The following is a 10386-nucleotide window of genomic DNA, read 5'->3' on the forward strand; positions in this document are numbered from 1 at the left end:
CTGAAACTCGTCGCAGACTCTGTGAGGACCTCGAGATTCTTCAGACCAAGAAGATGACCAATCCTTGGAAGAAGCATGGAAACATTCCTCTGTAAGCGCGAATTGTTGAGTAGTAGTGTATATTCATTTCGTTTTTTAACGTAACTCATTCTGTTTGTTGAAAGGACATTATTCTTTGATTATGAGTACGTTTACTGCAGATACTTTTCAGTTACCCACATCCTGTCGTGCAGCAATTCCATTTTTTGAAGAGTCGGATTCTCTTCGTGAGAATGCTGTTCACTGGAATGATCTCGTCGCCGCCTTTTATCTTCGATGGAAAGGCATAAAGATGTGTGTGGATGTTCTTCCCCATCTATCGAAAGTGGAATCAATCTATGTGAAGAGTGTAGTTGAAAAGTTGTTTCAACAAGTTCAAGAACTCAAGAATTTGTATAATACCAATGAGGAAGAGGGAATGGTGTGAGGATTTGGAGGATTCTAACCATTAGTTAGTTTTACGTGAAAAGTGTTTATCGGCATATTATACATGTATTGAATATGGAGCAAATGCACTCAACATTATTCCTATGTAGGAGTCAAGTAGTTTTAGTAACCTGAAGGGAGTATGCTTATTTGAATACATTAGTTGTTGTGTACATTGAGACGATGGAGAGTCTTGGAACGATTACCGAAAGTGTATGTACTAGTGAAGAGGATCATCTCTAGGAACGAGCTATGAAGATTCACTGTATGGAAATGGTAACTCGGTTAATGAATAAGCCTGTTCCTGCAAAAAGACCTGTACAATTGTAGAGTGATGATGATAGGATAGTCTCTTCGCGAGCGTCTGCATATGAAACCTGAACCCATCGTCACGGAGTCTGTGGAATCTTCTTCTTCGAGTCCTCTTGAGGAGTCCACAGAGATGAATGTTGCTGAACCATCGTCAGAGGTTCCAGCTACTGGTGACCGTGTGGAAGAGGCATCTCCAGCAATGTTATCTCAATCTCAGGGGATAGGAGTTGCAGGGTTGCGAACGAGTGCGTTAGGTTCTCGATCTCTACCATCTCAACCCCAGTCACCTTCTCTGGTGAGTTCCACTCCCCTTCCGCTTCAACAGTCTGGACCTCTTCCTGCGTCAGTACCTTTAGAACAGTCAGGAAATGTTCCAGTACAACTTCAGCAATCAGGAAATGCTCCAGCACAACTCCAGCAATCAGGAAATGCACCAGTACAACTCCAACGATCAGGAACTATTCCACTCGAATCCGAACAGACTCTACAAGACTCCCCTTCAGGCCCTCTTCCGTTATCAAGATCTATTCTCCAACCGTCTTCATCGATCTCTCCTTCACAACAGCCGCCTGTATCCTTGTCAAGCTCACAACTACCAATTCAAGATGATACAGATCTCCCTTCAGTTCGCTCTTCTGTAGTTGCTCCTGCAACTGAAGATATTACTTCCTTGGACTTCTCTACAATGTCCAAGAGTAAACAAGTTTTCTATTTAAACGGCTTATTGATGAAGGCTTCCTCTCTATTGGATTCCATTCCTGTATGAGTATGAAATGACTGTAAATATTAGGTTGAGGATCGTACAGATATTATCGACCAGGTGCAGACATATTTGACTGCTTGTAAATGCTGTGCTTCGTCTATAGCATATAACTAATCGAAATAAAGTATTGTTTGTTAATCTATCCCTTCCGAATGCATCGTTCATTGACCTTTCTTCTCAGTTTTGAAAGACCTAGTCAAAAGATCCTTCTCCTTCCTGAACAGTCACTTAAACATCAGTACAATCATTTGAGATGAATCGAAGGTTCGATAAGATAGAATAGAAGACAGAAAGTTCTGAAAGAGAGTTAACCAATCAGGTTGAAGCTTCTAGAAGAGATATGGATGTTCTTTTCTTTGGTGATTCACTTTTTATTTGATTACATAAAGCGATTTAATTATAATGAGCAAGACTGTTAGTGGAGAGTCTGTTGGTATTGATCTTGGAACCACCTATTCTTGTGTTGGTGTCTGGCAGAATGATAAGGTGGAAATTATTGCTAATGACCAGGGTCAGAGAACCACTCCTTCTTATGTGGCTTTCACTGATACAGAGCGTCTGATTGGTGATGCTGCTAAGAACCAGGTGGCTATGAACCCTGAGAACACTGTATTTGATGCTAAGCGTCTGATTGGTCGTAAGTTTGATGACCCTTCAGTACAGAGTGATATGAAGCACTGGCCTTTCAAGCTGATTAGTGGAGCTGATGGAAAGCCTACTATTCAAGTCCAATATAAGGGTGAATCGAAGACCTTCTCTCCTGAGGAGATTTCTTCGATGGTGTTGACAAAGATGAAGCAGATTGCTGAGTCTTATCTTGGTAAGGAAGTGAAGAATGCTGTGATTACTGTGCCTGCTTATTTCAACGATAGTCAGCGTCAGGCTACAAAGGATGCAGGAACGATTGCTGGATTGAATGTGATGCGTATTATTAACGAGCCTACTGCTGCTGCTATTGCTTATGGTCTGGATCAGAAGGGAGGTGAGAAGAACATTTTGATTTTCGATCTTGGAGGTGGTACTTTCGATGTGTCCCTGTTGTCGATTGAAGATGGTATCTTTGAGGTGAAGGCAACTGCTGGAGATACTCATTTGGGAGGAGAGGATTTCGATAACCGTCTGGTGGAGTTCTTCACTCAGGAGTTCAACCGCAAGTATCATAAGAATTTGAGCAGCTCTCAGCGTGCTCTTCGTCGTCTGCGTACTGCTTGTGAGCGTGCTAAGCGTACTCTGTCAAGCAGCACTCAGGCTTACATTGAGATTGATTCTCTGTTCGAGGGAATTGATTTCAACAGTCAGATCACTCGTGCTCGTTTCGAGGAGTTGAATATGGATTACTTCCGTAAGACAATGGCTCCTGTAGAGAAGGTGTTGCGTGATGCCAAGTTGTCGAAGAGTCAGGTGGACGAAGTTGTACTGGTGGGAGGATCCTCTCGTATTCCCAAGGTACAGCAGTTGCTGCAGGAGTTCTTCAACGGAAAGGAGTTGTGCCAGAGCATCAATCCTGATGAGGCTGTTGCTTATGGTGCTACTGTGCAGGCCGCTGTTCTGAGTGGTAAGGGTCAGGGAAGCAAGTTGGATGATCTGCTGCTTCTTGATGTGGCTCCTCTGTCTCTGGGTCTGGAAACTGCTGGAGGTGTAATGACCGTATTGATTCCTCGTAACACAACCATTCCCACAAAGAAGACTCAGATCTTCTCAACATACAGTGATAGTCAGCCTGGTGTGTTGATTCAGGTGTATGAGGGAGAGAGAGCAATGACTCGTGATAACAACCTGTTGGGCAAGTTCCATCTGGATGGAATTCCTCCAATGCCTCGTGGTGTGCCTCAGATTGAGGTGACGTTCGATATCGATGCTGATGGTATTCTGAATGTGTCTGCTGTGGAGAAGTCGACTGGTAAGGAGAACAAGATTACGATTAAGAACGAGAAGGGTCGTCTGAGTGCTGATGAGATTGAGAAGATGGTACAGGAGGCTGAGAAGTTCAAGGCTGAAGATGAGGCAAACAAGCAGCGTATTGAGGCCAAGAACCAGCTGGAGAACTACATCTTCAGTGCTCGTAACTCTCTGAAGGAGGAAGCTGTGGCTAGCAAGTTGGGTGAGAGTGACAAGAAGGCAATTGAGAAGCAATTGGATGAGGCGATGTCATGGTTGGATGATCATCCTAATGCAGAAAAGGAGGAGTATGAGGAGAAGCAGAAGGCTGTGGAAGCTGCTGTGATGCCTATCTTCTCGAAGATGGCTGGTGCTGGTGCTGGCGGTGTTCCTGGAGGAATGCCTACAGGTGGTATGCCTTATGGAGGTGCTACTGGAAGTGCTCCTAGCGCTCCTCAGGAAGATGATGGTCCTCATATTGAAGAGGTCGATTAAGTGGGTAAAGTTACTACAGTCAGTAGTATCATTTTAGATTGTTGTTTGTTTGGAATTAATGTGGTAATAGGAATAGTCAATGCGTTTACTACTCAAAGTGTTTTGTACTAACAAAAACACCACTTCAACATCGACGCAAAGTCAATCGACTTATCTATTTTCGGTTTCTTATCTTCTTTCTCAAAAGTCCCAATTCGAAAAGACGAAATAACAGGTCCAGCAGATACATCAACATCTTCAGGTTTTGTATATTCTCTAGAATTAATCATTTCATACTTTTTTACAGTTGACTTTTATCGAGATTCTGCTCCATTTTCTTCTTCTCTTCCTCGAAGTGCTTCAATTGACGCTCTTGAAGATCCATATTGCTTTTCATTTCCTCAATCTCACGCTCACGCTTTCTTCGTTCCTTTTCATCTCGTTTGATATATGTTATGAACCAACCCTACAGTTCAAGATGCACTACATCTCTACTCGTTCTGTTTCCTCTGCTTCCACAATACCATTGCTTGCTAAGGTTTGGACAAACGCCGATAGTGTTGTCCAACAAGTACCGTTCATATGCACATGGTTCTTGTCGGAAATGTACTCATTATATCTACATGAGATCCACAAGCGAATCTATACACTTGATTGGCATTTACTTTTCGGTTTACATAACGAGTCTTAAGAATACTCAAATAACCATGTTCGAACTATATTGAATCCAAACCATCAAATGTACAGCTCGCGAGTTTTGTCCTATCACTTTTCCAGGATTGAGGGCAAAGAGTCGCATATTGCGAAGATGCGATTCTGAACGCTTGTGACACTCCATTCCATTCTGGTCACGACACTGTTTCTTGCAGATCTGACAATACCATCGAAGTTTCTGAAGTCCTTTAGACTATTCTTTATTCCACTTCAGGAGACCTACCTTCATCCATTTCGCGACTCCCTTAGGAGTTGACAAATCGGGCATGAAGAATAGTGAAAGTCTTTTTTGAAACAAACACGCGAACTCAACTCATCATAATCCTTATTGCAGCATGGAAGTTTATTGCGACAACACAGACACATGCTAAGCAGAGTAATCAACTCCACACCAGTAATAACACCAGCAGCTATAATAGCATACAGTCCATACGTCGACATTTCGTTATGAGACAATCCAAAACAGTTACGATTGGTTTCCCTCTCATTGCAACCACGGGTCAGACTACTAGCGGCAATAAATGGATCCATGAAGTAACGAACCTCGACAATCACAGACTCACTCTTCTCCATAGCGTAGTGATATGGCTTCCAGTTGTTGCCAAACTCACAGCCAACATCTGTTGTATTGAAGCGAAGGTCCCATTCAGGAGGGATATCAACAATGAAGCTATCTGGACTGCCGAGACGATAGCAGATTCGCTTTAAATACTTCTTGGATGATTCCACAGGAACTGTAGCATTATAGATATCATCATGAATCGAATCAAACAGATAAAGATCCAGAGTATCGGTTTTGATAGGAATAGAGGTATTAAAGTAGACACTTTCCATCTTCAAGCAACCTTCCGTAGGATCCCCTTCCTTATCACAACTATCATATGTTGGGAACAGAGGACTGGGGTTCTGAGAAACAAGGTCAAGTTGATAGGATTCTTCATTGACAGAGACCCCAACGCTCAAATTCCGAATTATCGGCAATCCTTGTTCCCGATACAATTTGGCTCGTTTGTTATATCTGAAGATAAACACAACTGGGAATTACTACTCATTGATGTTCTTAAGTCTCTCATTTGGAGAGAAGAAGAGAGCCAGTCCCAGAGCAAGACAGACTGGGAACAGCCAGATCACAAACCAACAGAGACAACTACATAAGGATTTTCCCTTAGTTGGGGGATCCGAAATTGAATTCGCCCTACGTGCCATTGATGACTACCTTTCTTATTTAAGAGAATCAAGAAGAAAACAAATTGCCTTAAAAAGATGGCGTGTTCACACGGCTAGTTCGTATGGTACAGTGGTTATAACCGATATTGCATTCAATCACATCGGCAGTTCGCTTCCCCATTCTCCTTTTCTTTTCTTCAAAGAATACTGTAGATTTGCTACTCTTCCTCCCTCAAAATGATGCTGGGCTCTCTATTAATGCCAGTCCTCTTTCTTGTGTCTGGTGTGTTCGATACGCTCTGCACACAACATCTTGTGTATCTTGGTGCCTCGAGTATGGGAGTCTCTTTGTAGAGTATTCTATTTAGGTATGAGGTCCATGTTTAGCATCTTTGGGTACTATTTTGCTCAGGCGATTGTTGGACTCTCTCCAATAGAGTTTGGTGACACTCCGTTTGTTTGATATGCAAATGTGATTTGTAGAACGAACAGGAAAACAAGTACCGATGTTGAAGAGTCGCATGGACTTGTCGATGGAGAGGAAGTGGACACTGATGCCAAGCTAGGCTTTCCGGAGGAAGAAAATTCTCATCTTGTCAGGTACTTGTATCTTGCCTCCGCTATTCTGGATATCAGCGGATATGTGATTCGAACCATTGGGTATGGACTGTTGTCACCGTTACTGGTAGAATGGTGTATTGTGGAAGTGGCCTTTTTCAAGTTGCCTTTAGTTCAGTTGCTATTTTCAGTGCTATCTATTCTCGTGTCATTTTGAAAACATTTATTACTCCTCTTCAATGGTTCGGTATTGTTGTTGTCACTGTGGGACTGGTGGTCTCTCCATTCTCCAGTAATACTTCCGGATCCTCTCCCATTACTGGCATTCTTCTGACTCTTCTCGGAGCTCAATTCTATGCGATCAGTTACATTGTGAACGAATACATCATTGTAGAGAATAGCAAAATGGCTCAACGATAGAGAGTACCTGGGAACAAAGGATCGAAGGAGATTTGCAAACAAGTGGGACTAATTAACACTTTCTTATGTTTTATTGTAATCTGTGTCGATACAAGTACGTTCTTGTGACTCTCATTCATCATAGTCCCAAATCGAGATGTACTCGTGTATCAGCCCATTGCAGTCAAGAAGGCTACGGTTCGTGTATGGAAGAGGATTAGAATTCACCGGTAGAAAGTATTCGAAGCGATGGGGATGTATATCATCTCGCATATTATTCATTCGTATGCTCTATATTCAATTCAGGGTTCTTTGGGTGCAATTTGGACAGGTCTTCTCCAGTGTATTCGAGCATGTGTGGTATTTCTTTCGTCTCATTATTTGTATTGCAGGTAAGCCATCTGAAAGTCATTCAGAATAGTACCGATCCCAATCAATGTCTTACCACAAGTAAGATCGTTTCGACGATTTTGGTATGTGTTGGTATTTTCATTTTCACTATGGGAAAGCAATCTATTCAAAGTGTTTCACTTTCATCAGAATCCTCACAGTGATTAGTTTTGGTTTGTTTCTTTGTATTAACGAATGCTCCTCGAATTCCACGTCCCACTCCCATTCTGTGTAGATGATCCAACTATTGGTTATCTGTACATGGTGATGGATGCCTGTAGAAGTGCTACTGGTGGTGGTGAAGGTGTGGAATGGCTTCAAGAAGAAGAGAACCCAATGTTAAAGTCATATGATTAGTAGATATGATAATACAGACGGACATATGACTTGTGATGTTCCCGGCTATTCTCCTCCAAAAAATAAAGGGGTCTTTACGCTAAAACAGTTCAATTACTTGGGAAGCACTTAATTGTAGTTACCTCATCGGATCGAAACTACCATCTTGGTTTTCGAACTTGTTACCAAAAGGTAATCCTATAGAGAGTCAAATTCATTTGTAGAAGCCATGGTCTTGGAGGAAAAGGCGTGGATCTCTTCGGAATATCGGTTTGCGACTATCACAAATGGTTTCTTCACCAAGTCCAAGTTTTCGTTTGTTTTGGAATCTAAGTTTGTGAATCACGATCGTGTAGGGGTAAACTAGAGTTATTGAGTTTAGGGAGATCAAGAAAATCCGTTTGGTCTTTCTGAGGAGCAATTGAATAATCGTGTGCTCCAAGTATATGATGTATGTGATAGGTTCAAGAATGAAAAGATTCCTCCTAATGAGGTAGAAACCCATTTGTGTACTCATTCTCAGGACATCACCAAATTCCATTCTTCGCATATTAAGGATTCTCCTCTTTCCTCAGGATGGTGGAAGGATCGTGATATTAACGAGATGTGTTGCCATTACTGGCTTCTTCACATCAAGTCGAAATAGCAGAGAGATATCAATCATAGTTTTGCCTACTTTGGCTTCCAAAAATTAGGAGAGACTTTCATTTATAACAACCAGTGTTATATGAATCGTCAGACTGAGCGTCAAATGATTGTTTCAATCGACTCCTGGTATTCTCTTACCATGCAAGATATTCGAAGAATGGAACAAGAATGTATGGAGGAATTAAAAGAAAGAATCCAAAACGGAGATGTATCCCAAGCGTTTGTTATTTTAAGCAGAGAGTAAATTGTAGATACGTAACGGAATAATGAGTTCATTTGTTTGTTGATACTATAACATTTGTTGATGTCTGTAAATGGTTCAATCGAAAAGGTAGACAATTCAACGGGAGATGAAGAATCATCAAGTCAAAACGATCATTTGAAATCGGATGAAGCTTATAGCACTCCCGTTCATAAACGGCCCTTTTTGAGTGTACTGGAAACGGATAATTCTGTCCGAGTTTTAGATCTATCAAAATCTCCCAAGAAAAGGAAACAGAATGTTGGCTCTACTCCATATTCACGTATTCTTTGTCTTTTGCTGAAATCATCCTTAGCATCCGGTACACCTATCAAAGGAAGCATTCTTGATATTCAGTTGGGGCGACATCCAACAAATAGTCCTATTCCATCTCCAAAACCCCTTACGGTCATAATACCACCGCAGTCGCCTCTCAAGGGTATTATGCAGCGTGCAAATGAGCTTGTGAAGAGTCTGAGCAATTCTTCTAACTCTATCCCTTCTGGGAAATCCGAAGTTTCAAATTCGAAAAGTTGTTCTTCAACATCCCCTTTGAAAACAATGTTGTCTTCTTCAAACTCCAAAACAATGATGGTAGTGAGTCTTAGTGTCGAATTAGATATAGAAATTTGTAAATACTGGCAAGTTGGTTACATCGTTTACCGAAGCTCTAGAGAACCCATCAAATTCCTCCGAAGGCCGTATCCTTTTTCCTGATGAGTTTCATGTTTTAAACAAACACAATTCTAAGTTTAGTACTAGTTTGCAAGCAGTCTTACTAATCACAAGGTTCAGTCTGGTTGTTAGGATAAGGACCAGGAGGAGCATATGTACTTATTGTATCACCCATCTCCCAACTCCAAGTGAAACGACACTGCTTAGTATCCTTCTCATCAGTCATATCATAATACCAGTAGTTGTCAGCATTCGTAGTAGAACACATTGTAGGATATGTAACAGTCACCTGCATAGCACGAATACTCACGCCAGTCTCAGCTCGATTACAAGCACCTCTCAAGGCAGCATCGAATCCATCATTGAACTCGTTGTAAGCATTACTGTTGAAGTTCATCTGAGTCAGTTTAGGGAAATTCTCCTTATCAATACACATTGTATGAAGATTTGAAACAATGTTTGCAATTGTAGCAGTAACATCTGTTGTAGCCTCATGAGAAGCAGCCTTGTGACCAGTCACTTGGAAGAATTCAAGGTTCTTGAAGTATCCCTTATCACGATTATCAACCATCCACTGAATCACAGTGTCCAATCCTTCCATCTTGAAAGAACCATCTCCAAATACAATTCGAGAAGGACGAGTGAATTCAGAAAGAGAAATGAGAGGAATAGCAAGAGTAGCATCAACATATCTCACAATCTCATATCTCACAATCTTGTAATCAGAATAGAAGTACATATCGATAGGAGCAGGATTCTTCTCAATCTGAGCAGCCAGAGATGCACGGAACAACTCAATGGAAGGCTGAGTCATTCCAGAAAGAGCAAGAACTCTAGTGTGCTTGAGAGCCTTAGTAGGGAAAGCATCTCTCACAGCCAGATATCTTCTCACGACCTCAATATCAGAAATGATCTGTTCATAACAAGTGGACTGGACTTCATAATTGCTGTTATCTCCAAGAATGAAAGGATCATAGATGGGGAACCAGGGTTCAGGAGTAGGAGTAGGCGTAGGAGTGGGAGTAGGAGTAGGAGTGGGAGTAACAGTGGGAGTAGGTGTAACAGTAGGCGTGGGAGTAGGAGTAGGAGTAGGAGTTGGAGTTGGGGTTGGAGTGGGAGTGGGAGTAGGAGTAGGGGTAGGAGTAGGAGTGGGAGTGGGAGTAGGAGTAGGAGTTGGGGTTGGAGTGGGGGTAGGAGTAGGAGTAGGCGTAGGCGTAGGTGTGGGGGTAGGAGTAGGAGTGGGAGTAGGAGTGGGGGTAGGAGTAACAGTAGGAGGAATGGTAGGAGGCTCAGGAGTAGGAAGCAACTCAGTGACAATAGGACGAATAGCGAAACCAGCAATACCAGCAATGTTAGCATCAGCCTC

The 10386-nt window shown here is 42.1% G+C and overlaps 6 protein-coding genes across 6 annotated transcripts; 4 read left to right on the forward strand and 2 right to left on the reverse strand.

Annotated features, from left to right (window-relative positions):
* Window positions 1-4020: 4020 nt before the first annotated feature.
* Window positions 4021-5440, reverse strand: JH06_4809 (DNA RNA-binding protein; the record flags this gene model as incomplete). The annotated part of the gene is made up of 6 exons (XM_014670126.1): window positions 4021-4168; window positions 4198-4358; window positions 4388-4511; window positions 4541-4608; window positions 4638-4799; window positions 4907-5440. The coding sequence occupies 6 exons, from the start codon at window positions 5438-5440 to the stop codon at window positions 4021-4023; spliced, it is 1197 nt and encodes a 398-aa protein (XP_014525612.1).
* Window positions 5441-6463: 1023 nt separating this feature from the next.
* JH06_4810 (hypothetical protein) lies at window positions 6464-7284 on the forward strand (the record flags this gene model as incomplete). Its single annotated transcript, XM_014670127.1, has 5 exons — window positions 6464-6721; window positions 6752-6845; window positions 6876-6934; window positions 6965-7090; window positions 7123-7284. 5 exons carry the CDS (start codon window positions 6464-6466, stop codon window positions 7282-7284), a joined length of 699 nt encoding a protein of 232 aa, XP_014525613.1.
* Window positions 7285-7381: 97 nt separating this feature from the next.
* Window positions 7382-7589, forward strand: JH06_4811 (phosphatidylinositol transfer protein beta isoform; the record flags this gene model as incomplete). The annotated part of the gene is given in 2 exon segments (XM_014670128.1): window positions 7382-7464; window positions 7481-7589. The coding sequence occupies 2 exon segments, from the start codon at window positions 7382-7384 to the stop codon at window positions 7587-7589; spliced, it is 192 nt and encodes a 63-aa protein (XP_014525614.1).
* Window positions 7590-7685: 96 nt separating this feature from the next.
* JH06_4812 (phosphatidylinositol transfer protein) lies at window positions 7686-8348 on the forward strand (the record flags this gene model as incomplete). The annotated part of the gene is made up of 3 exons (XM_014670129.1): window positions 7686-7808; window positions 7839-8092; window positions 8123-8348. 3 exons carry the CDS (start codon window positions 7686-7688, stop codon window positions 8346-8348), a joined length of 603 nt encoding a protein of 200 aa, XP_014525615.1.
* Window positions 8349-8408: 60 nt separating this feature from the next.
* JH06_4813 (hypothetical protein) lies at window positions 8409-9062 on the forward strand (the record flags this gene model as incomplete). Its single annotated transcript, XM_014670130.1, has 1 exon — window positions 8409-9062. One exon carries the CDS (start codon window positions 8409-8411, stop codon window positions 9060-9062), a length of 654 nt encoding a protein of 217 aa, XP_014525616.1.
* A 61-nt stretch (window positions 9063-9123) lies between these two features.
* On the reverse strand, window positions 9124-9834 carry JH06_4814 (hypothetical protein; the record flags this gene model as incomplete). The annotated part of the gene is made up of 1 exon (XM_014670131.1): window positions 9124-9834. The coding sequence occupies one exon, from the start codon at window positions 9832-9834 to the stop codon at window positions 9124-9126; it is 711 nt and encodes a 236-aa protein (XP_014525617.1).
* Between the last annotated feature and the right edge of the window lie 552 nt (window positions 9835-10386).

This window comes from Blastocystis sp. subtype 4 (assembly GCF_000743755.1).
Source record: "Blastocystis sp. subtype 4 strain WR1 chromosome Unknown seqid_0327, whole genome shotgun sequence".
NCBI lineage: Eukaryota > Bigyra > Opalinata > Blastocystidae > Blastocystis > Blastocystis sp. subtype 4.